The 26,928-nt window shown below is 42.8% G+C and overlaps 1 protein-coding gene across 1 annotated transcript in view; it reads right to left on the bottom strand.

Annotated features, from left to right (window-relative positions):
- Positions 1–26,928, bottom strand: part of WDR27 (WD repeat domain 27) — a 2,477,832-nt gene that overhangs the window by 1,383,954 nt on the left and 1,066,950 nt on the right. Inside the window, exon 12 of the mRNA XM_044072816.1 lies at positions 15,249–15,373. Coding sequence (XP_043928751.1) covers positions 15,249–15,373 — 125 coding nt within the window. The remainder of the gene's footprint in view (positions 1–15,248; positions 15,374–26,928) is intronic.

The following is a 26,928-nucleotide window of genomic DNA, read 5'->3' as shown; positions in this document are numbered from 1 at the left end:
AATCCACGGCAGGTATACTAGGTGAGGCCGAAGAAAGGGGAACCAAACTTGTTGAGGCCAGAATAGAGCTATGAGGATCACCTTGTATCTCAACCAAAGAGCTTTCTTTAGAAATTGTGGCATCAGAGGAATGGGAGGATAGGCATAGAGAAGTCCAGTGGGTCAATCGTGGATCAGAGCATCCCTTGGTGACTCCCCCACTGGGGGAAGTAGGGAGAAGTAGCTACTGCACTTGATGTTTGATGGGAGGCAAAAAGATTGCAGCAAGGCTGGCCCCAGTGGCTGAAGATTACAGACACCACCTCGGGGTTGAGGGACCACTTGTGCGGGAATGAGGATGCATCTGCTCAATTTGTTCGCAATCACGTTGGAGCTCCCTGGGATATGCATTGCTATCAGAAAGTGGTTGGAAGCTATCGCCCACTGCCAAATTCTCATGGCTTCTCGACATAGGGGGTAGGACTTGGTTCCTCCTTGCTTGCTGATGTACCAGACCACTGACATATTGTCTGATTGAGTTGTAATTGTCCCGGAGGGGAGAGCCGACTGGAATGCCTGCAACACTAACAGCATGGCTCTCAGTTCCAGAACATTGATATGCAGGTGGGCCTCTGAGGTGGACCATGTGCCTTGGACAGTCTTTCGCAAGAAAATGGTCCTCCACCCAATCAGTGAAGCATCCGTGGTCACAATGGCAGTGGGCTGGGAGGGTTGAAATGGGTGGCTCCAAAGATCTACATCTGGCCTCATCCACCAAAGCGCGTCCTTCTTGCATGTGTTGGTTATTCGAATCTTGTAATCCAGGGGATGAGAGTTTGGCAACCATTGACACAAAAGGAGCCATTGTAGAATTCGCATATGTAGCTTTGTTAGAGACACTACTGGAATTGATGCAGCTATAGAACCTAGGGCTTGAAGAACTTCCCTTGCAGAGGCTGATGTTTGAGAAAGAATCACTTGGATTTGAAGCCTCAATTGATGGAGTCTTTGAAGGGGGAGTGATACCAGACAGGACTTAGTACTGAACATTGCTCCAATGAACTCTATTTGTTGTGTAGGGATAAGATTTGATTTCTCCCAATGTATCATTATTCCCAACAATTTTGCCAGAGAGAGAGAGAGAGTATGTTTTAGCGCAGTTACCAGAAGATGCTTAGTGGGGGAAGTAAGGAGCCAGTTGTCTAGATATGGAAACACCCAGAATCCTTTTAGTCTCAAGTGAGCTGTTACCACTGCCATGCATTTTGTGAACACTTTGGGGACTGTAGAGAGACTGAATGGCAGGGCACAGAAATGGTAATGACTGGATCCTATAAAGAAACAAACTCCAACCGTAGTTCCAAATCTTCTCTATTTCAGAGCCAGAAATGTCCAAGAATACAAATAGAATAAGAAAAACTCACTTTATTAAAACAAAGCTTTCGGGAATGTCCCTTCCTCAGTGTTACTCAAATAACATACCGATTTAAAAATATTTATCAGAAATGTCAGTTTAAAAATGATTTATGGGGGCACACAGAATGCAATCCCTGATAAGTTAAAGAAAAAAAGCATGTTTATTCCTAACAATGCTCCTATGTTAAATGCATTTAACTCTATATGTGAAGATGAATTAAGACAGCTGTATAATGATGGAATTAGACGAAAAATGAGTTTTAGATCGTTTAATATTACGTATGAAGAGCATCAAGCCTATAGAACATTGATTAATAATAAGAACATCATAATCAAACAGGCAGGTAAGGGGGGAGCAACAGTGATTTTTAATACTGATTCGTATAGGTGTGAGCAAAAGATGAATGTCCTCTGTGATGAATTCCACAACAGAGGATACAGTACGAGATATATAAAGGAAATAAGGGATAATGTTTTGAAAAATAGAAGTACCTATGCACACCCTTTTTTTAATGATCCTATAATTTTGCAAAGAGAGAATAATGACTCACAAGTTACTTTGAGGTATATAACTACATATAATAATATGACTAAATACGTTGAATCAATAATTAGAAGGAACTGGCGTATTTTGATGGCTCAACCTGAGCTAAGTAAATTATTAGGAGATGCACCTTGCATATAGGAACATGTATAACTTAAAGAAATGGTTGTGTTATAAGGACTTTGAAATGAATTTGTTGCAAGTGGCAACATATAATGTTGGCACATTACCCTGTCACGCTTGTAGTTGTTGTACTGATATCTGTATAAAGAAATTCTTTGAACAACCCATGAATAACACTAGATATGAAATAAATTGCCAGGCAACCTGTAGAACTGCAATGGTTGTTTATTTGGCTACTTGTACACAATGTATACGTTTTTATGTAGGCAAGTGTTCAAGGGCATTAAAAGAATGAATTATTGAGCATAAATCAGAGATGAGAAGAAACATCCCCTCTAATGCTTTAGTACAACATAGGATGGATAAAGGTATAACACATAACTTTAAATTTAAGGTTTCAGAAGTGATAAATAGAAGCCTAAGGTTAGGTGATATAATTAATAAACTAGACATCTCTGAATACAAATGGATTATAAGGTTGCATGCTGATAAAAAAACAGGTTTAAATAATATGATTACTGTTAAACCAATGCTAGAATTCAAACAGAAACAGTACCATTGATTGTCAGGATATACTCTTAGATACGTATAATATTTTATAATGCAATTCTTGCACATTTACATAGGATGTACTTGCTTCTATATGCATGAATATTTTAATGGAGGTACACAATTTTAAATGTTAATTAATTTGTTTCTAATTATGTTTTTATAGGATGGCTGTGTCAGGTGGTTTTGATGTATTCTGTATATATATATATATATATATATATATATATATATATATATATATATGTGCTTAAATTTAAATGACTGGATCCTAGCCAGAAGTGAAGCAGAGTCCTGGAGCGTTTGTCCATCTTGATGTGGTAATATGCCTCCCGGAGATCTATACAGCACATCCAATCATCTTCTCTTAAAAAGGAAAGGATGGACTGAACCGTGACCATCCAGAATTTGGTGTGGGTGGCAGACTTGTTTAAGCTGCTGAGATCCAAATGAGTCACCAGTCCCCTGTCTTTTTGTCACCAAAAAGAATCTCAAGCAAAGTACGGATCCACGCTAGTCCGGTGGGACTGGTTGGATGACTCATTTTTGAGACAGCTTTATAAACTCTGAAGCTGCTTCTTCCCTTTGACTGGGTGGAACGTCGGGAAGTTTTCTTGGAAATTTTAGTTGACAAGAAAGGGGAATGGTGTAACCTCTGGTGATAATATTCTGCACCCAATGATCAGTGGTGATAGATTGCCAGGCAGATTAGTGCAGAGAGAAATGACCCCTGACTTCTTCCAGAGGTAAGCAAATCGGGCCGCTCCTCAAGAGCGCTGATAAGACTGTCCAGAGAAGGAGTCCCTGGAGCCCTGGTTGTGAGGATCCCCCCTCTGCGTCTATAGGGGCATCTTCCAGAATTGTTACCCCCTCTGCCTCTGGGAGTATCATCACCACGTGCAGCACAGAAAGGACCCTGAGATTTCTTATGCCACATTTTCCCACTCCTCTGTTTCTTGAAAAAGGTACATTGAGGGTTAGAAAACCATAGCCCTAAGGCAGACAGGGTTTTCTGTCCTGCTTGCACCTGGCTAGCATGTCCTTCACTTTGGAGCCAAAAAGGGATGAAGCTTCGATGGGAGCATTCAGAAAGGAAGACTTGAAGGGATCTGCGAGGTCACAGATATGCATTCAGGCATGACGCCTCATAACAATGCCCGAACCCACTGCTCTAACCACCCCTTCAGCTGCGTGTGAGAGCAACCTCATGGGCGAGTTGGATATTGATTCCAGGGTTGCTAGCTGCAAGGCCACTTTGTCCCTGACCTCATCAGACAACTGTCCTGTGAGTGTCCCAGAGAGTTCGGAGATCAAGTCCCTCTTGAGCCTCGTAAAATGTGTCAAATAATTCAGGGAGTGTATAGCAAAGGTCCCTGATGCGAAAACACGCTTCCCAAGTCTGTCCACCACCTGGGATTCCCTGTTAAGTGGGTGGAGAGATGGACTTCCTCAACCAAGTCCTTTTTTGTGGCCGCCGCCACCACCATTGTATCAACTGGTAAGCCGTTGGACCAGTGCAGACTCTCCATGGGAGGGGAAGAATTTTGTCTGGTCTCCTGGGGATCACCTCAATGGAATCAGGGTTCTTCCACGTGCGCTGCACGATGAGTTAGATGAGCTCATCGGCAGGCAGGGTCACCCAAGAGGTAGAAGGCCGGGCACGAAAAGCCTGCAGGAACAAGGACTCCTCAGACAAAGGGTTGGAGGGGTTCCAGTCACCTCTCTGCTTTAACACTGCCAGGATGTCTCCGAAGGAGACATCATCAGGAGGTGACCATGCGGACCCTTCACCATCATCATAATCCGTGTCTTCCATTAAGGACTCCTCAGGCGTGTCCATGTGTTTCCTCTTGCACATCTTCTTTCGAGGGGGCTCTTCAGTGAGGGTCTCTGAGGAGGACTCGGAAGAGTGGGTACCCTGAACAGGGGTGTCCTGCAGCTTTTCTGACAGGCGTCCTGGGGGGGTGGTCTGTGACAGCTGTAGCTCAGGGGGTGAAAACTGGAGTTCTGACATCAAAGGAGTGCTGCCAGAAGCAAGAGCTCTTTCCATCGGCAAAAGGCAGGTCTGCCTGAAGAGGGATGGGAGCCCGGAACCAAGAAACACCACCTCGGGACCGGGGTCACAACCCAACTCCAACGGACCCACCCCCACGGATGGAGCCTCAAGCAGGATCGGCATGGACGTAGCCATCGGTGCTGAGGAGAGAACCAAGGAGAAAGTCACCACCATACCCCCGGGCCGACGCTCCTGTCCCCCAATCCCCAGACTGAGGAATGACCGGTTTGATGGGAACCGAAGACCAAAGGGACAAACTCAGAGCTGGCGTGAGATGCACCATAGGCATCGAGGTGATGGGTTCCAAGAAGGATGTCGGAGCAGAAGGCTTTGGAAACGAGGTGGTCGAAGGAGGAGTGTGAGATGGAGTCCTTGGATAAGGCAACCCAAGTCCTGCAGGTGGATGGGTTTTAGATATTGAGGGAATCCCCCTGGCTACCAACAGCTAGTCCACAAGATGCACCACGTCATGTTCCAAAAGACTCCTGGTGGATCTAGTGGATACTTCATACGGAGAGTCAGGACGTTTGAGAAATGGGCTATAAGCTTGGCCCAGAAATGGATCTATGGAGGGGGAGTATAGGGTCCGTGGTGCAAGGTCTGCCAACACTGAAGTCTCTAGTTTTGAGACCAGAAGCAAAGGGGTCAGATCCAGTGAGGTCGGTACAACGCTCGGTGCCGAGGTGGCATTCGGAGCCGAAACGGTCGGTTCCAAAATGGAAACTGATGTAATCGAAGGTGTGCCGTGAGCCAAAGCAGCTAGGTGCCGAAGTCGAAATAAGCATAGTAAGATCTATGATTGGTGCCAGAGGCAGGACATGTGCCAAAACAAGCATCGGTATCAAAGGTTTTGAGATGGTCGGAGCTGAGGAAGGCAGAGCCGAAGAGGCAGATTTATGCTCCGACGATAACTTAGGGACCTTAGATTTCCCAGGTTTGCTCTGATCACCCGATGGTGATGAAGGAACAGAATGGGATCTCTTTTTGCTCTTAGAAGGAGGGGTTGAGATCTCCATCACAGAAATGGCCGCCAAGAAGGGAGACTTGAATAACCCCTTCAGAATGAGTTTATTTTTGCACTCATTAAGAGTGCATTGACTGAAGCTTTGACAAATATCACATGGAGGCTGCACTGAAAGGTGGGCCACTCCCAAACAGTATACACAGTCATCATGCGAATCACTGTTAGGTAACTTGCCCTTACAAGAAGTACAATGCTTAAAGACTGAAGTACCCTTCTTATCCAACATCTTGGTAGAAAAGGACACCACAACCAACTGTATAATCCAACAATAATGAAGTCAACTCCGTTAAAAAAATCACAAGAAAATCACAAGAAAATCACCAACATAACAATACACAGTATGAAGAGAAGAAAGGGAAACACCTGAATAAAGATAAAAGCGAACAGGTTAAGCAAGAGAAAACAATACCAGCTATGGTATTGAGGAAATACCACAAGGGTAAGGGAAAAGGCTGTACCAACAATGGAACTTGAAGTTTACCAATGGTAACAATGGGTAGAGTGGAAAGAATAAGGTTAGACCAAAGAAAAGATACTAGCAATACTAAAGGTTTGGTAAAATATGAAGATATCCAAAAATGTTTACATAAATATCAAAAAAGATTTCACTTAGCTGAGAGCTCGGCTGAAACACAGCTTTATGGCTACATGGCAAACGAGATCTGAGGTAACAGGGAGAAGGGCATTCTGGGTAGAGACTTAGCTCGACAGTTTTTAACATCAGATCAGTGCTTACATTCAGCAGTATTTTCAATAGGTTTTACCATAAAGGAAAGCTAAATTCTGTTACCACCCATCCCTTACAGACTTCAGCGATACCCATACTTCTCAGGAGTACCGTGGTATGAGGAACGTTCCTCATTTGAGTCTTAAAAAGTCCCTGATTCTCACTGTTCCACATTGAAAAGTTCGGTTACATGTTAACTGTTGACATTTTATTCCAGCTAATAGCAATAACAAATAATACTGACTCAAATAAATTCATCAAAATAACCTTCCATATGAATAAAGTAACAAGTTTTAACCATCCTAGCAGATTCCTACTGGAAACTGTTAGTAGGTTGATAGCAAGTGTTCCACATTATGAGAGATACTGTTCCACATTTTACAGCACCCTCATGACTCCTCTCTTGACCCAGGGCTCTTCCATAGGCAGTGACTATTACACCCCCAAGATGAACCTACTCTCTACTGGTTGATGTGGACAGCCATGCTCTAATTTCCTGACTACTCTGTATGCCTAAGGAACTCTGTAGTTCTCCTCCCTGAAATACCATGTAGCGCCTTTAGTACCTGAAGCATAAGTTGTAATACCACCAACAGCAGTGCTTCAGCAGCCACTACGCTGTCTTCTATGCTGTGGTTTGATGACAAGGAAAAAGGGAACTATAGGCAAAGCTGTATCACCCATACCTGGCTGTAAGTTATTGCTTTTATATAATTACACTATTTAAAAAAATACATTTTTACCTTTAAAGAATGTCATTATATAAAAAGATTTTGTGTTCAGTCACTTCTCGCATCTGAGGGATGGGTTAGTAAAGAGATGCATATGTGTATAAAATGCACATGCTGATGCTTTGCATAGTATATTGGCTGAATGCACTTGCTGACACTTATCTTTTTTAAGAATGCCTTTTTTAAGGCAGCCATGAGTGTGCATGTCTACATCTAGTTGCATTAGGATGCTTTCAAACTAGTGAGGACCAGTGAGCGTTTTTTTCAGATTTTTCAGTTTTAAGTTTTATTTTGCACTGAGAAACAGTGCTGTGGTGTGTAAAAGGGTGGCATTTTTCTGTTTTCAGTTTTGCTGCTCCTAGGGCAGCCACAGTGGTGCAGCAGTTAGCATTGCCACCTTACAGCAAGAGGTTCTATGGCTTGATTCTCAGCTAGGGTGCCTTCTGTGTGGAGTCTGCATGTCCTCTCTGTGGTTGCATGGGTTTCCTCCGGGTACTCCGGTTTCTTCCCACATCCCAAAGACATGCTGTAGGTGGACTGGACACACTAAATTGGCCCTAGGCGTGAGTGTGTGCATGTGTGTGCCTTCTGTGGAAGGTTGGCAACTCAACACCGTAAACCTCCACTGCCAATCATGAGCGGACAGGTGATCCACTGTGGTGACCCCTAACCGGGAATAGCCGAAAAAAGAAGAAGAAGTTTTGCTGCTCCTATTAGCAGTTTGAAAAATAGAGCAGTTGTACTTTTTATTTTCAGTTGAAACAGCATGCACATTTTTTTAATAAGAATACATTTTTGTTACACTGTTCTACAGTTCTGATAGTGTGGAATATTTGAATGTTTGCCAGGATTCTTATTAATGAACATAATCATGGTTGGGAGGGAAGGGGAGTGCAGGAGCATAATGTTTCATTAAAAACAAGATTGTCTGGAAAGATGTCAGCAAAATGTTATGAAAATAATCAACAAAAGGTACAATAGCTAGTGTTTTTTGTTGGCTTACTTTAATACCTGAAGATACAATATTTTGAGAAGTATAATTTTTAAACTGGTCATTTAAAATGGTCTTTAATTAAATTACCAGTTACCCCAAAGAAGATAAAGCATAAAGGCATTCCTCATAATCATCATCTGTGTCATAGCCCATAAGGGAAGAAATCTGGTCATCATAAGCCAATTTATCCACATACCCTTTCACAGAAGTACAGGAAAGAGGAGCAATGCATTGCCCTTTACTCTTCTTTGGGTTAGTTTAGAAAAAAAAAAGCTTTCTTAACCAAGTCAAAGAGGTCTCAACTGCTGATGGCCACAGAAGATTTTCTTTCCAATAGTGGGAAATTTCCAACATTGGTAGCCATGGCAAATTTGCTTAAAGAAACTTAAGCCTGTCTCAAAACTGCTTCTCACCTTATTGACTCAGTCTTAGAAATTTCAGTGGAGGGGATAATAGGAGAAAAAAAGAGCAAGCTTCACTTTTTTTATGTGTAAAGGGAAGACCACGAAAAAGGCTTCACTCAGATCGGAAGTCACAGTAGTACCTGATGACTACCCCTGCAAAAGATGGAAAGGTTATTCAAGTATCTGTTTCTTAGTTTTGGAAAGAAAGGTTGTGTAAAATCTTACTATAACCATAAACGTCCTTCTCTTCCATGTTGTAGTATTCTTACTGGGGGATCTTCCACCTCAGGCAGCCCAAAACTCGGCTACTATTCAAAAGTTTAAAGCTGGTTGCTGTTGGTGTGTGGGACGTCACACGTAGGGCCATAAACCAGGGACCTTAAATGTGAGGTCTTCACGCACAGACCTCAGAACTGACTGCCCAATCGGACAGTAGCCTAGGTGATGTCAAATGATGTCCTCCAGACTGGTGAAATGCAATTGACTAGCCAGCATGAACATAGTGTAGTTAGAGGTTCTATGATGCCCCACAGACAGGTTGAGAGTAATACAGGGGCTTAGGAGGAAGGGAAGGAATATTGCAACATGGAAAAGCAGGACATCTATGGTATGGTAAGATTTTACACAACTATGCTATGTCCTTCTATTCTCATGTTGCAGTATTCTTACTGTGGGAGAGTACCACAGCTTAGGAAGGAGGTAGAGGCAGCAGATTCCAGAAATCCCTGCAGGACTGCCCTTGCAAAACCTGCTCTGGCTCTGGAGATATGGTCCAATTTGTAATGTTTGGTAAAGGTATGTAGAGAGGACCAGGTGGCTGGCTCAAGGATATAAGCTGTATCTAGGCCCTTAAAGAATGCCCTGGAGGAGGCAACTGCCTCAGTGGAGTTTGCACTGACCCTCTGAAGCAAGTCCTTTCCATGGTAGGTGTAGCAGAAGCAGATAGATTTCCTGATCCAACAGGAGAGAGTTTGTTTGGAAACTGCCTTGCCCAGGGCTCTGGGATGAAAGGAAACAAAAAGTTAATTTGATTTTCTAAAAGTCTTAGTTTTGTCCAAGTAAAACCTTAACTGCCTGTGAACATCCAGGGAATGCAGTATTTTCTCACTGTCATTTTTAGGACAGGAGAAGAAGGTGGGTAAGTGAATGGACTGATTTAATGATAGCTCATTGACCACTTTGGGCATGAAAGAGGGGTTGGTGGCAGGGTCACTCTGTCTTTGTGGAAGATAGTGTAGGGCGGGCATGCCATGAGTGCCTGTAACTGTGATACCCTTCTTGCTGAGGTAAGGGCTATCAGCAAGACTGTTTTCCATGTGCACATCTGCAAGGATGCAGAACTGGCTCACTCAAATGGGCCCAGTATATGCTTTTCTAGGAAAACGTCCCAAGGTGGTGGTGTAGGCTTCCTCGGTGCTCTAATGTGTAAAACCCCTTTCAAGAACAATTTAACATCTAACCTGGAAAGTAAAGGAGTGTCCAAGGGTAGGCAGGCAGAGATAGCAGATAGGTGAACTTTCACTGAAGAGTATGAAAGGCCTGCTTTGATGAGCTCACACATGTAGGCTAAGACTAGAGGAACATCCACTTGAGAGGATTCCCTATGTCTTTGGAGACACCATTTGGAAAATCTTTCCCATTTAGAAATGTAGGATCTCTTTGTGTTAGGTTTCCTGGCCTCCTACAGGATAGAAAGCACGTTCTTGTTGTAGCAGTGTTTGAAGGGTACTAAAAGTTTATCACCCAGAGTGTTAGGTTCAGCATCTCAAGGTGTGGATGGATGAGAGTTCCCTTCTGTTGTGTGACTAGGTCCACCTTGTGTGGTAACTTGTGGTAATTGCCCTTGATGAGGGATAGTAGTAGGGGGAACCAATGCTGCCTTGGCCAATAGGGAGTCACCAGCAAGATTTTTGGCATGTCCCTCCTGATTTTCAGGAGGACCTTCTGAATGACAGGAAAGGGAGGAAAGGCATACAGAAACCCTCCCTTCCATGAGATGGTGAAGGTGTCCACTCTCCAAGCTAGTGGGGAGTGGTCCTTGTTATAAAATTTTCTCAGTTGTCTGTTCTGGGGGGAGGCAAATAAATCTATTTGTGGTGTGCCCCACCAGTGGACAACGTCTAGAAAAACTTCTCTGTGCAACATCCACTCATGATATAGACAGAATGATCTGCTGAGAGTATCTGCTTGGTAGATGTCCTGTGTTGGGATATAGACTGCCTGCAGGGATAAGTTGTTCCATGAGGGTTATTCCCAAATATGCATTGCCAGCCTGCAGATGAGGTAAGACCTGGTCCCCCCCTGTTTGTTGATGTACCACATAACAGTGGTGTTGTGTTTGAAGATTTGCAGGGGACCTGGCTGTAGGAGATGGAGAAAGGCCTTCGAGGCTAAATAAACTGCAGTCATTTACCTTACGTTGATGTGTTTTTTTCAGGAGGGGTGCCTGCCAGAGTGCTTGCAGCTTGAGGCCCTACGTGGTAGCCCCTCAGCCCGGATATGAGGCATCCGTGTGCATATGTAGAGCTGGTGTGGAGGGTAATAGGGGTAAGCCTGGGTTCAACTGTATCTGTTGAATCCACCTCTTCAGTTCTGTTTTTAGGCAGGGTAGAAAGGGTATTTGGAAGTCTATATAGTGGATGTGTTGGGACCACACATTCTTTAGATACCACTGTAGCTGCCTCATGTGCACCCTAGCTAGTGGTAGCATAGGTATTGTGGCTGCCATAAGGCCCAGAAGTCACGTGAACTGTCTGGTTGACAGTTGGTCGACCTGGAGAAGGTCCTGGAAGTGGTTGATCAGGCAAGCCACGTTGTCCTGAGGAAGGAAGGCTTTCATCAGGTCTGGCCAAATCCTGCATCCCAGGAAGACTTTGTCCTGCTATGGGGAAAGAGATGATTTGGCAAGGTTGAGTGTGACCCCCAGCCCTTGTAGCAGGGACATGGAGAACTGAAGATGTTTTTTGAATGTGTCTTTCTTTTCTGCAAGAATAATAACATTGTCCAGGTAGGGATTGAACTGAATGCCCTTGGTCCTGCAGTAGGCTATTGCGAGAGCTAGGCATTTGGTGAAGAGCAGTGGATATACCAAAGGGCAAGGCAGCAAATTGAAAATGAAAACAGGGCCCAGCAAAATGTAAGTACTTCCTGTGGTTTAGATCTATGGGGATGTGGAGGTAAGCCTCCTTCAGGTCCAAAGTGGCCATGAACACTTTGGGTGGCAATAGTGGAAGTAGGGTTTGGTGGGATAGCATTCTGAAAGAAGGAAATTTCAGAAAGAGATTTAGAAAAGATAAATCCAGGATTGTCCTCCATGGGCTGTCCTTTTTTCGTATTAGGAATAGCCTGGAGTAGAAACCTTTTCCTTCTTGGCCGGTGGGACAGGTTCTATGGTTTCCTGAGCCAATAGGTCCCTGATAATGGGAGTAATTAGGCGAAGTTGGTTCTTGGGTGGAAAGGGGATACCCTGTGGTGTGGGCTTTACCTGCCAAGATAGGAAATATCCTTTTTCCACTATTGCCAGAACCCAGCGGTCTGAGGTGATTTCTTTCCAAAGGGCCAGACAGTGAGAGAGGCAGGATGAAAGGGGGAGGTGGATGAGGCAGTTACGCATTGTTGGTACTGTTTCTGTCCTGAAAGGGATGTGTGTTGGTAGGCTGAGATGAGGCAGCACTAGAAGAGGGTTGCCTCCTAGTTCCTTTCCTATGCCTGGAAGATGAAGGGGTGGCAGGGGAAAGGGCTCTTCTGACATAGGAGGTCTTAGAAGGGCAATTTTTATAGAATTTTGGTATTGGAGAAACCAGTAGGTCTTTAATATCTTGGAGTTCTTTGCTGTTCTCCTGTAGGTTCTTAAACAGCTCTGCAGACTGTTTACCAAACAGAAGGTTCTGATCTAGCGGGGCATCAAGGTTTTTGGATTTAAAGTCTTCAGGTAAATGGCTGGAGCCTAAGCCATAAATATCTGCAAAGCACAGATGCAGATGCAGCAGATCTAGCAGAGGCCTCTGCTATACCATAACTGCATCTAATAGAGTTCCTGGCAACCTGGGATGCCAGGGACAGTTTTTATGCTACTTCTGTCTTATTAGGAGAATCAGGCAAGGAGGAAAGTAGAGTTGTAGCTTGGGCTACCAAATCCAAGGCATATTTAACCATATGGGTTTGGTAATTAATTGTCTTAAAGGCCAGAGTGGAAGAGGTATAAATCTTCTTGTCCAGCCTGTCCATGAATATCTTTAAACACATAACAATAAAAATACTTGTATACAGGCTAATAAGCAAACTAAAAAATATCAAATTATTACAATCCATAAAATCCAATAAATACATGCAGGTTTTTCACACAGAAAAATTAGTAATTAATATGTTGTGGAAAAACCTTTAATATTCTTTAATAAGCTATGTGGTGACATCAAATAAGGGTACATAACATATATCCTCAGCCCTTCTTAAACATATAAACTAAATCACTTAATATAATAACTATAATAAATAACACAAAGGTCAATAATGTCATTCAGACTCAAACTTAATAACATTCCTTCCTCTTTTGTTTTAAAACACATGAAGTGGATATGTTCTCATTAATGCCTGGTTCTACATTTGCACTGTCTTAGCTGCCATTTTGTTTCCTTAATTTCAACGTCCAACTTGGGGTTTTCAACTGTTATGTGTTTAAAGATATTCACAACAGGAAGTTACATGCAGGGTTGGCCAATATAAAAGGATGGAATTGGAAATACAATATGACTCTGATAATGCCCATGTGGGGCAAAAGCACTTAGTCGTGATTCCTTGCCTTTATTTTATGTTTACTTTGGCAGTACTACTAATAAACTGAGTTCGTACCGCTCCAGTGTGTCCGTGGTTACTTGCAGAGATGTTTTTGTTTCTTTTTAAAGGAGTAGATTTGGGACAGACATTAGGCCTAGATTCCAGGGCCTGACCTATGGAAGGAGACTCGGATTCCTGTATTCCAAAAGAGCGTCCGGTGAAGCCTGGTTCCCCCTCAACTTTGGTAATAACCGTCTGAGTAATCTCCACGGACTTTGTCCATGGCCAGTACTTTGGAAGAGGCTTCCTCGAGGGGAGACATTGAAGTAGACAGCACTAGCAGACGTCCCTCAACCCATAACTCAGCAGTTGATGGGGCATCCAACGATGGAGGGGCAGAGGTAGTAGGCCATGAAGCCTTAGTCTTTTTTCACAGTGGTTCCACCCAGGTGGCCAACTGCAGATACATCCTTAATGCTAACCTTTTAAGTCTCTGATTTTCCAAACATAAATTGAGGGCAGCTAGCTGGCTTCTAAGAGTTTTGGGCCCAAAAGATTGGCAGATGGCACAGGAGGTATGATCGTGTTCCCTTCTACACAGAATATGCAATGGTCATGGAGTCCTTATGCAGAATTTGACTTCTGCATCTGCATTTACCCTTCTTAGTGGACATTGGCTAAGAACAAACAAGCAAACCAAGGTCAAGCAATTAATAAAAATAAGAATTCCCCAAAGTGGTACTTAGCTTTAGGCATCTTGAAGGAGAGGAGTGATGCAATCGATCTGATGTTCAACTGCGGCAGAATAGTTCTGAAGTCTGTGCGTGCAGACGTCACATTTAAGGTCCCTGGTTTATGGCCCTACGTGTGGCAACCCATGCATCAACAGCAACCAGGTTTAAGCTTTTGTATAAGAGCCGACGTTCAGGCCTCCTGATGGAGGATCCCCCAGTAAGAATACAGCAACATGAGAATAGAAGGACACTGGCTGTTATTTAAAGGACCATTCTCTTAATTGTTTGCCATCTGAAACAAAAGTTGAAGCAAAGGAGTAAGAAAAAAATATTTAAATGTGTTCTAGACAGGATACTTTATTAAAAGTAGCACAATAAACACAAGATATACAGTCAAACTCTTCCCCTTAACAAAACAAACAAAATAAATAACCATACTCAGAGGAGCTCTGGTGGTGCAAAGAGTACTTGGTGGTCACTTTTTCAGAGGACAGCATTAGTGAAATCCAGTTAGTGAGAAAAACTCATTTTTGAGACAAAAATATAACAGAAGATAAGCTTACAAGATACAAGTTCATGAAATTACTAATGAATACTCAAAGCAAAGGCAGAGTGGCTGCTCAGTTAAGGCAGGAAAAAGAGAGACATGTGGCATGCTAAGTTTTACAGCCCGTGTAATGTCTTTGCAACAAGAATGAATCCATTTGCCCCTAACAATGTCTAACTGTAGTAAAGATCTGGACAGAAGACTGATATCTATCCTAAAACTAATTACGAATCATACATGTGATTTCCTGCAGCAGTGAACCTTACTATGTCCATGTAAGTCTGGCTGATCTACTTGTACCATTATTATTTTCAAACAGAATACTCTAATTTTGGCAATAACATTTTAGTTAAATAAGATAAATATTTTTTCTTAGAAAAACAACATTAATTAACTACTGATATTCATATTTTTTTCTGTTTCGATTAGGACATGACCAAGGCAACTATGCCTTGCATAGCACTAAGAACATTTACATATTTCTAACACATGGCAAATAATATAAAATATACGGGAAAATTACATTTAGAAACTTTGGGCAGTATCACATGTAATATAAAACACTTTCTGAGAGTACAGAGTAGAAAAAAGTATACTTCCATGTGCAGGATTTACTTAAAATAAGAATTAAATTAAGGAGCATTTACCTTGCAACAACACCATCAGCTACTTTCACACAATGCTGATGTTGAAAGATTCTTGTCAATACTTTTGCATCTACCTCTAATAATGATATCTGATTCCCAAACATAGAGGTAAGCACACAGAAAACCTGCCAAGATAAAATATCAAATGTTATTGTTTTAAGACATCAAGTTTACATTCATAGATTATAGGTAAGTACAAGGCAATCAGTGTGCAGGCCATTATAAGCCTAGCAAAAAAACCCTATTCAAAAGTTACCTCTAGCCTCACACAGGGCAAGACAAAACAGAACAGAAGAGAATTTAACACTGTCCATCCAAAAATCTAGCTTTACCTTAAAGGTAGCAATGGTGCTCAATCTTTTAAAGAACGTAATCATTAATGTAGAAACCAACTATAATATGAATAAAAATATACGGTACAAAGACATGTTAAATGTGTTGTCTCTTAGCTGGACAAAATAGACTGGGCTATTCAGCTTATCAGTAATTCTTCAAGTACACCAGCTGCAGTAGGTTCACTTTTGAGTTTACCACAGAGCGGTCACTCTACATAGCTGTTTTACAAATTCCAGTACTCACACTCAAGACCTCATAGTATCCGGGTCCACAGTAGGAACTCTTGCCTGGTTTGTAGGACTTCCAGTCCCTAAAATTACGCAGTAATGCCCTCATTTGAAGCATAAACCACTTTTAAGAAAAGAATCTACAAAAGAATCATAAAGTTATAAAATACGTATTTTGTTAATTTCTACATACTTTCTCTCTTTACAGAAATAAACTGTTCAGTAAGGGTACATGAACTAAAGGTGTGTAAGGCCAAGAAACAGAGACTTGCTGAGGAGGGACCATTCAGATATTTACTTGTTGTTTCTTTGTTGTTTCCTTCGGCTTTTCCTGGTTAGGGGTCGCCACAGTGGAACTCCAGTCCGCTAATGATTGGTAGTTTTTTTACGTGGCGAATTACCAGCCTGATGCACAACCTTCAACAAAGGTACGCCCCATTCATGCATGTCTCCACGCAGAAGATGCTCTAGCTGAGAATCGAACCGGACAGCGTCTTACTGTGAGGCGACAATGCTACCACAGCACCACCACCGCGGATATACCATTCAGATACTGTAACTATTCCTATAGCTATGCTACTGGAATTTCCAAAGGTCCTTTGATTACTTGGTAAGTGAATTGGTCCAGGCACCATTTTCAGCAACAGCCCTAAAAAACAAATCAAAACCGAGACTTGCCAGCCGATAAGTACACTAAAACCAAAATAAGACTGACAAAACCAATCCACACTAACCAAATGAGCCAGTATAATTGGAAAACATTGTCCCATTTAAGTGCTTTCATTCTTGTTGGGATTTAATCAGAACTGGGGAATAAATAAAAGAAATGCTTATAAAGACAATTAAGCTGTTCATGTGACAATTTATATCCAATAATACCACAACAATAAGAAACAATAATCAATCTAATAAAATACAGTTAAAAACTACAATATATATATATATATATATATATATATATATATATATATATATATATATATATATATATATATATATATATATATATATACTTTGCAGTCACTTACTAAAAAAAATAACATCTTAAAATAAACATTTGAGCTTATAAAAGAAATAATTAAACTGTAAAACAAGAAGTTATGTACTCACCACAACGTTCGATGTATGTAGTCAATCTCACCTCACATTCTTACCCGTGGGTTCGGTGCCGAATGTCGGCTCCGACTTGGCCAACTTTTCTAGCTCGAAGTCTTTCTATTGGCTGGGCTAAGATGGTATCCCATGCTGCACTGCTCTCTATCCCCAGATCTAGATTTCTGCGAGCCACAGCACCCATTTTCATGCATAATGACACCTAAGGAAAGGAAGAACAAACCAACAATGAAAGAAGCTCTGAAACCAGACCTAACCTCCAGATCCTCCAGGATGGGGGAAGGTGGGGGGTTAAGTAAGAATGTGAGGTGAGATGGACTACATACATCGAACGTTATGGTGAGTACATAACTTCTTGTTGTTATGTAGTCCAATCTCGCCTACATTCTTACCCATGGGACAACGTCCCTAGCACTTAAATCCTGGGAGGCTCAGTGGAAAATACTCCTGAGCACTGCGGAACCAAAGGAAGACCTGCCCCTAGATACCACATCCAACTTGTAATGAGTAACAAAGGTGTGAGGAGATGTCCAAGTAGCTGCAGCACAAATATCATCCATAGACAATCTGGCCTGGTAGGCTGTAGATGTAGATACAGACCGAGTAGAGTGAGCCTTCACCCGGAACGGTAAATCTTTACCCCCTGAGGAATAAATGAAAGAAATACAACTGGAGATCCACCTGGACAGTATGACTTTTGAGACAGAAGACCCAATTCTGTTTTCCAAAAAGGAAACAAACAACTGATCAGATTTTCTGAGATCTTTTGTTCTGTGCACATAAAAACATAATTGTCTGTGTACATCCAGTTGATGAAATTTGAATTCTGCCTTGTTTGAGAACTGGGGAAAAAACACTGGAGGGGTTCGGTCTGACAGAAACCCTGTCCTTATGAAAAATCAAATAAGGGGGTTTGATTGATAAAGCTTGAAGCTCCGAAACACATCTAGCTGGAGTGATGGCTACTAAAAAGACAGGCTTCCAAGTTAAGAATTTTAAATCACAAGTGGCTGCAGGCTCAAAGGGGGCTCAAAGGGGGGGTGAAGTAAGAGCCTGTAGAACAAAGTTTAAACCCCAAGGCATAACAGGTTCCAATACTGGAGGACGAAGTAACAGAGTGCCCTTCAGAAAAGCCTTACAGAGTTTATGTGCCATCAGGTTAGGCTCGTGTGCGACATGAAAGGTAGAAATCACCGCCAATTGGACTTTACTGGTTGCAGCCGTTGAACCCTTGTTAAAGAGCATAGACAAGAACTTCAATACAGATGAAATTGGAGCTGTGTAAGGGTCAATCTTTTTGGTATGCGCCCAGCTTGAAAACCTCTTCCATTTACTGTAATAAATCTTCCTGGTCGAGGGCTTATAAGAGGAAGATAAAATATGAACCACCTCTGGGGAGAAATGATGAAGCCTAACTAATGACGGAAGTGGAGTAGCCAGGCTGTCAACCGGAGGGTCCGAAGAGAGGGATGGAGCTGCCCTGACATGTGTGTCATCAAGTCTGGTTGTGGGTCCAGAATCCAAGGAGCGTCCATGAGATAGGGATGGAGAAAGGGAAACCAAATTTGATGAGGCCAATCTGGGGCAATCAGAATCATTCTGCTTCCCAAGGATTGTGCTTTCTGAATTACCTTTGACAGCAAGGGGACCAGAGGGAAGGCATATAGTAGACCGGAAGGCCAACCGTGGACTAGAGCGTCCCTGGGTGACTCCCCTTGAGGGGGTATCAACGTGAAGTAACTGCTGCATTTGGCATTGAGGGGGCTGGCAAAAAGGTCGCAGCAAGGCTGGCCCCACCTGCGGAAGATCTGTTCCGCAACTTGACAGTTCAGGGACCACTCATAAGGCATCAGAATAGCTCTGCTTAGTCTGTCTGCGATCACATTGGACTTCCCCGGAATGTGCGTTGCCACCAGAAAACGTTGGGAAGACACTGCCCACTGCCACACTCGCATGGCCTCTCTGCAAAGGAGATAAGACTTGGTTCCTCCCTGCTTGTTCAGATACCACACCACTGACATATTGTCTGAGTGGAATGCAATAGTCCCGAGAGGAAGAAAACTCTGAAGTGCTTGTAACGCTAGTAGCACAGCTCTCATCTCCAGGACATTGATATGCAGATGTATCTCGTGCTCTTGCCATGTGCCTTGGACTGTCCTGCCTAGATAATGCCCCCCCACCACATCTGGGAGGCATCCGTGGTCACCGTGGCAATCGGGGGTGCAGGAACGAAGGGCTTTCCTGCATTCAGGTTGTCGGTGCGAAGCCACCAACTGAGATCCTGTTTGCACCTATCTGTGAGTAGAATAGGATGAGATAGTGGAAGACGTTGAAGAGACCACTGGGCAAAACGAAGCCACTGAAGGAGTCTCATAGGTTCATAGGTTCATAGGTTAGTACTAGGCTATCAGCCCTAGGGCCTATACAAGCCTAGCCATAACAATTCCCTGAATATTTCTTCCCACATTATTTACTTTCCTATCATATGTAGCCTTGCCAGAGGGACTAATATAATTGTCGCAGCCATTGTCCCCAATAGTTGGAGGACCCATCTTGCCTTCACTCTTCTCAGAGGGAGCAAGGCGTGAACTTGTTGTAGGACTCTGATTCTTTCCTGTGGTAGAAACGCCCGCATAAGGACGGTGTCTAGTTCTGCGCCTATAAAAGTGACATGCTGTGAGGGCAACAAGGCAGATTTTTCCCAGTTCAATGTGATGCCCAACTGTTGACATGCTGATAGTAGCATCCCTGGTCTGAATTAGTATATGCCTGGTGGTAGCAGTAAGGAGCCAGTCATCCAGATATGGAAACACTTGGAATCCCTGACGTCTCAAGTGAGCAGTCACCACTGCCATGCATTTGGTAAACACCCTGGGGGCTGTGGTGAGACCAAAGGGCAGGGCTCAAAAGTGAAAATGACTGGCTCCTGGCCAAAAGCGTAGGTGACTTCTGGATGCCCTGTCCATCTTTATGTGGTAGTAATCATCCTTGAGGTTGATGGAGCACATCCGCACTTCTTTTCCCAACAATGGGAGAATAGACTGCAATGTGACCATTCGGAACTTGGACTTTTGCACATGGGTGTTCAATTGGCTGAGATCCAATATGGGTCTCAGGTCCCCTGTCCTTTTCGGCACCAAAAATAATCTGGAGTAAGTCCCTAATCCGATCTTATCTGACGGGACATGTTGGATGGCTCCTTTTTGTAACAGCTTTGAAACTTCTGAAGCTGCGTAATCCCTTTAACTTGGTGGAACATCCAGGATTTTCTTGATTGGAGGGGGATCTGACAAGAAGGGGATGACATATCCTCTGGAAATTATTCGTAGAACCCACTGGTCCTGGGTGATGTCTTGCCAGGCCTCCGGGTACAATGAGATTTGACCCCCGACTGGCTCCGGAAACTCACAGTCAGGCCTCCCATCAGGAGCAGTGGTAGGGAGAACCACAAAAGGAATAGCAGTCTCCCGAGTTGCAGGGGCCTTCTCTGCCCCTAGGGCGGCGTCTCCCTGAATAACCACCCCCCTCCCCTGCCTCTGGAGGGGGCTCACCTTGTGCACCAGGAAAAAAACCTCTGTAATTTCTTGAACCACATTTTGCCACCCCTCTGGGCCTTGGGATAAGGCCTAGAGGGAAAGGAAAACGGACTCCTATGGCAGACAGAGTTTTTCCCTCCTGCTCGCACCTGGTGAGGGTTTCTTTCACCTTGGTTCCAAACAAAGAGGAACCATCGAAAGGGGCGTCGGTGAATGAAGACTTGAAGGCCTCCGTGAAATGACAAAGGCGCATCCAGGCCTGTTGCCTAACAGCAACTCCTGAACTTGCTGCCTTACTCACTCCTTCAGCTGCATATGAAATCAGCCTCATGGAGGAGTTTACAATGGAATTGAGGGTAGACATCTGAGTGTTAACCGTCTGGGCCACCGCCTCAGAAACGTTACCCGTGAGAGTATCTCCAAGCTCCTTGAGGAGATCTCTCTGGAGCCGTGTAAAGTGGGATAAATAATTCAGTGACCGTAAGGTAAAGGTCGCTGAAGAAAAAGTCCACTTCCTGTACCGGTCCATGGTCCTAGACTCCTTGTTAGGGGGATGGACGGTGGAAGAAGTCTCGGCTAATTCCTTCTGAGTGGCAGCTGCTACCACCATGGCATCGACAGGGACTCCTTTGGACAGAAATTCCTTATCAGGAGGAGCAGACAAAAATTTATTGGGTCTCCTGGGTACTGGTTCCACAGAGTCAGGGGTTTCCCACACCCTTCGACAAACCAAATCCAGAAGCTCATCAAAGGGTGGAGATACCCAGGAGGTGGAGGGCTGAGCACAAATGCCTTCAGGAAGACCGACTCCTCCTCGGAGGGGGCTTTGGATGGCCAGTCACCTCTTTGTTTCAAAATCTCTAGGCTGTCAGAGAAAGAAACATCCTCAGAGGATGACTTGGGGGACCCCTCCAATTCTTCGAGGTCGTTGTCTGATGTGAGAGACTCATCCTGGGAATCTATGTGCTTCCTCTTGCATGTCTTCTTTCTGGGTGGCTCCTCAGGCAAAGGCTCTGAGGGGCCCTCAGAAAAGTGGGGACCACTCCTGGGGGTACCCTGAGGCCTTGGGGCTCTACTGTCTAGAGATAGATGGCAGCCAGAGACCTGCACTGGTGTAGTAGGGGACAGAGTGACCGATCTGCATGATGCCGCTGATGACCTGGCCAGCGCACTCTGCATGGCCGCGAAGGCTGGTCCCCCCCAAGACTGAGGAATGACCAGCCTCAGAAGCCATGACAGGAGTCAAACTTCCCTGAGCCAAAGCACTGAGAGGAAGACTAGGAACCAAGGGGTGTCCCAAAGCCTCTCCCTCGGGTCCGACCGAAGAATCCTGAGTCCTGAATCCCGTTGATGGCACCGACTGGGTCAGAGCTGACGTCGGCACCGATAAGCCAGGAGGGGCTGTTGGAACCGACCTAGGGACATCACACTCCAAAAGCTGAGGTGCGCTCGGAGGAGGAAGTATCGAAGCAGGTTGAAGAATGAGCTCCGGAGCCGACTGGGTCAGAGCCGAGAACAATTTTGCCAAAACCGGTGACTGAAGGAGTCTCTGCACCACTCTATCGATATCCACATCTGATAAGGTCCTGGAGGATTTAGAGGATAGAGAAGGAGATTGAGACCTGTGAGGAGGTGATACTGGTCTAATGCTAGGCGATCGGCTCTGAATAGGTTCCAAGATGATTGGAGCCGAAGCAGGTTCCATAACAACTGACACTTCCTGCGGCCCCAAGGACAATGGAGCCGAGGATGTTGAAGCAGACTTTGCTATTTTCTCCGGTGGCTCCGAGGAGACTGATGGAGCCGGAGATCTCTTTTTAGATTTGGAAGATTTTGCCTTAGAGCTGGAAGCAGTTTCCAGAACCTCCTCGAAGGAGGGTTTGAGAAGCCCCTTCAAAATCAACTTATTCTTCCTTTCCTGAAGAACTCTCGGACTAAAAGCATGACAGAAACTGCACGACTCCTGGAGATGGATTGCTCCCAGACACTACACACAGACAGAATCTCCATCGGTAATGGACATTTTATAACTGCACCTAGAGCATTTCTTGAAGCCTGAGGGCTTGTGCTCCCAAAAACAAGTAGTCACTGAATAAAGGACCAATGGTCAAACAGTCACAAGGCGAGGACAAAAAAACTACCACTAACCAATTACCCAAAGATCTCTAATTTAAACAATCCTTAGACACAACACAAGGGGGAAAGGACTAAAACCTCTAATTTAAACAGTTTTAGACCCAGTAAAGTTTATAACACAAGGAAAGCAAGGGGACAGACTAGGTCCTCTAACTGAAATGGGCCTAGCCCATTGGAAACAGCTAGTGGGATATTCCACAATACAAGACCAGAACACACAATAGCTATTAAAATAGCTTTTTGTTTGCAACAAATTCTCTAATAATGAAGAAAAAGTGTACTTAGCGACAGCCATGAGCGAGACCATGTCCGAGGTACACAAGCGGCAAACGAGATCTGGGGATAGAGAGCAGTGCAGCATGGGATACCATCTTAGCCCAGCCAATAGAAAGACTTCAAGCTAGAAAAGTTGGCCTTGTCGGAGCCGACATTTGCCTCCGAACCCACAGGTAAGAATGTAGGCGAGATTGGACTACATAACATCTATAATTTAGCAGCACAAAGTCTCAAGACTACAATTTAAACAGACAGTTTCATTCAAGGCCAGATGCTCACTTGCATTTAACCTTATTTGCCACAATAATTCACAATATTCCAGTGTACATTCCAAAGGTCCACCTGTGGGATTTTGAATGACCTTTTCCAGTACTAAATAATAATACATTTTGTTGGTATTACAAACTAACTTGTGCCCGAAAAGGGCATTGCAATCTTTACTTACACTGATGTCATAGTAATGTTCCTGTAGTCTTGTACTTAATTTACACTCAAGTTTTCACTATGCAAAAACAGGAACACGAATCACAAAAAGCAAGATATACAACTCCCTTGCTATTTCAATCATATAGGGAAGTGAATTTAAACTTATAATTAATACTTCTCAAAAAGTACTCATTCCCTTCAAAAGTATATCTGCATTGTACACAGGCTCCACATTTTCTGTGTCTGTTTTTAAAAATGTATTTTTATTTTTACTCATATTTGAAGTTGTGCCCTTCTCAAGTCTCTCTTTAATATTAGCACATCTAGAAAGGGTAAATCAGGATCTAACACCCAATTTCTCTTACAAAAAAATCTATCATAAAGTATTATATTAAAATGTTTGTGTATAAGTGGCAATATAACTTGACTTTCTATACCACATTTAATACACATACTATTTTCATATCCTAGATATGCTCACTTAGTATCTTGGTTAACATAATTATACCACAAATCTTATAACCAAAATAGGTTTGAATTTCTATTGTTTATCACATAAGATCTCACCCTTAGTGTTAGTGAACATCTTTCTATCCCCCTTGCTAAAAACATATTAGACAGGACTTCTAACTCCTTATTTAAAAGATTATTATCAGATATCATTCTGGGCAGTCTAACCATCTGGCCTTAACCAAACTTTTTTTCTGCTTGTATGGATGACTACTGTGAAAGTGAAGATAACTATTTGAAAAAGTGTTTGTTTTTGTAAATGGTTTATTTAAATCTACCTAAATAGTCTTTTGTTAATAAGATGTCCAAATAATAATTTTTATATGGTGATAAAGCAGAGCTGTCTATGCACATCAGACAGATGAAGCATGTATTCACCTTTATTAGAAAAATTAGGGAAGAACACAGGCAAGTTTATGACTTGATTGATGTTCACCTCTGAGGCTACTTTGGGCAGAAATGATGAGTTAGTACATAAAATGACTCTTATCTTTGTGGAAAACCAAGTAGAGAGATTTTCAGGAGAGTGCTTGGAGTTCAGAAACTCACCTCGATGAAGTAATGGCCACTAGAAAAAAAACATTTTCCAGGAGAGAAACTTGAGATTAGACTTGGCTGAAGCCTCAAAATGAGTATGAGTCAAACCTTGCAGTAAAAGCATAAGATCCCAGGGTGTAGTAGAGTATTTAACTGGAGGTCTAAGTAGAAAAGTACCTCTAAGGAATGCTTTGCACAGTTTAGAAGAAGCTGGGGGGAGGGGAGTATTATCACCAGTATGATAATTCAAAATGTCTGCTAACTGATCTTTGATAGTGGAAAAACTAGCCCCTTCTTGAAAAACTGAAGCAAGAAAATCCTGGACAGCAGGAATAGGTGCAGTAAAAGGATCAAAGTCACTCTGGCAGGCCCAGTAAGAAAATCTTTTCAATTTACTCTTGTCAATTTTTCAAGTGGAGTCTTTTTGAGATGATAGCAGTATCTGGTATACCAGAAAGAAAAGCTTGGGCTGTCTAAACATTAATAGAATTGGAGAAACCATGCAATCAACTTGAGGCCTGCAATATCTGGAAGTGTCATCCCCAAGGGATGAGAAATTAGATCTGTACTGGGGTCCAGAATCCAGGATGGATGTAGAAGATCCTGGAGAGCAGTTACTGTCAGCTGCCTGTTGGGTGCCAGGATCCGCCACATAACGCATGCACTCAGGTCACTCAACAACAAGTACAAATATGACTCTGTCATTGTCCATGTTGGTGTGAATGACCTGAGACGTATTGGATATATTCATAGGTTAGGTTAGTACTAGGCTAACTGGACTACATGAAAAGAGATATGGAGGAGCTCTTCGATCTTGTAGTCCAGGCAGGTATGACCCTAGCCCTGAGTAGCATCCTGCCATCACCCAGAATGATACCACAGTACAAGGGCAAAATGATTGACTTTAACAATTGGCTAAGCTTCTGGTGTCATTATAAGGGAATCCAGTATCTGTCTGCCTGGGATGACATGATCGACAGTCCACGCTGCTTTGCCAGAGATGGCCTGCACCTGTCGCCCTTGGGATTTCGGATACTGACAAAGGATCATATAGGGAAGTGAATTTAAACTTATAATTAATACTTTTCAAAAAGTACTCATTCCCTTCAAAAGTATATCTGCATTGTACACAGGCTCCACATTTTCTGGTGTCTGTTTTTAAAAATTTATTTTTATTTTTACTCATATTTGAAGTTGTGCCCTTCTCAAGTCTCTCTTTAATATTAGCACATCTAGAAAGGGTAAATCAGGATCTAACACCCAATTTCTCTTACAAAAAAATCTATCATAAAGTATTATATTAAAATGTTTGTGTATAAGTGGCAATATAACTTGACTTTCTATACCACATTTAATACACATACTATTTTCATATCCTAGATATGCTCACTTAGTATCTTGGTTAACATAATTATACCACAAATCTTATATCCAAAATAGGTTTGAATTTCTATTGTTTATCACATAAGATCTCACCCTTAGTGTTAGTGAACATCTTTCTATCCCCCTTGCTAAAAACATATTAGACAGGACTTCTAACTCCTTATTTAAAAGATTATTATCAGATATCATTCTGGGCAGTCTAACCATCTGGCCTTAACCAAACTTTTTTTCTGCTTGTATGGATGACTACTGTGAAAGTGAAGATAACTATTTGAAAAAGTGTTTGTTTTTGTAAATGGTTTATTTAAATCTACCTAAATAGTCTTTTGTTAATAAGATGTCCAAATAATAATTTTTATATGGTGATAAAGCAGAGCTGTCTATGCACATCAGACAGATGAAGCATGTATTCACCTTTATTAGAAAAATTAGGGAAGAACACAGGCAAGTTTATGACTTGATTGATGTTCACCTCTGAGGCTACTTTGGGCAGAAATGATGAGTTAGTACATAAAATGACTCTTATCTTTGTGGAAAACCAAGTAGAGAGATTTTCAGGAGAGTGCTTGGAGTTCAGAAACTCACCTCGATGAAGTAATGGCCACTAGAAAAAAAACATTTTCCAGGAGAGAAACTTGAGATTAGACTTGGCTGAAGCCTCAAAATGAGTATGAGTCAAACCTTGCAGTAAAAGCATAAGATCCCAGGGTGTAGTAGAGTATTTAACTGGAGGTCTAAGTAGAAAAGTACCTCTAAGGAATGCTTTGCACAGTTTAGAAGAAGCTGGGGGGGGGGGGTATCATCACCAGTATGATATTCAAAATGGCTGCTACGTGAACCTCGACAGTGGAAAAATTAGTCCCTTCTTGCAAAATTGAAGCAAAAAAATCTAGGACAGCAGGAATAGGTGCAGTAAAAGGATCAAAGTCACTCTGGCAGGCCCAGTAAGAAAATCTTTTCAATTTACTCTTGTCAATTTTTCAAGTGGAGTCTTTTGAGATGATAGCAGTATCTGGTATACCAGAAAGAAAAGCTTGGGCTGTCTAAACATTAATAGAATTGGAGAAACCATGCAATCAACTTGAGGCCTGCAATATCTGGAAGTGTCATCCCCAAGGGATGAGAAATTAGATCTGTACTGGGGTCCAGAATCCAGGATGGATGTAGAAGATCCTGGAGAGCAGTTACTGTCAGCTGCCT

This window comes from Protopterus annectens, chromosome 1.part0 (assembly GCF_019279795.1).
Source record: "Protopterus annectens isolate FY-2018-M chromosome 1.part0, PAN1.0, whole genome shotgun sequence".
In the NCBI taxonomy this organism is placed as follows: Eukaryota; Metazoa; Chordata; order Ceratodontiformes; family Protopteridae; genus Protopterus; species Protopterus annectens.
Note: the sequence above shows the minus strand (reverse complement) of the source record. Positions and strands in the feature narration are given on the sequence as shown.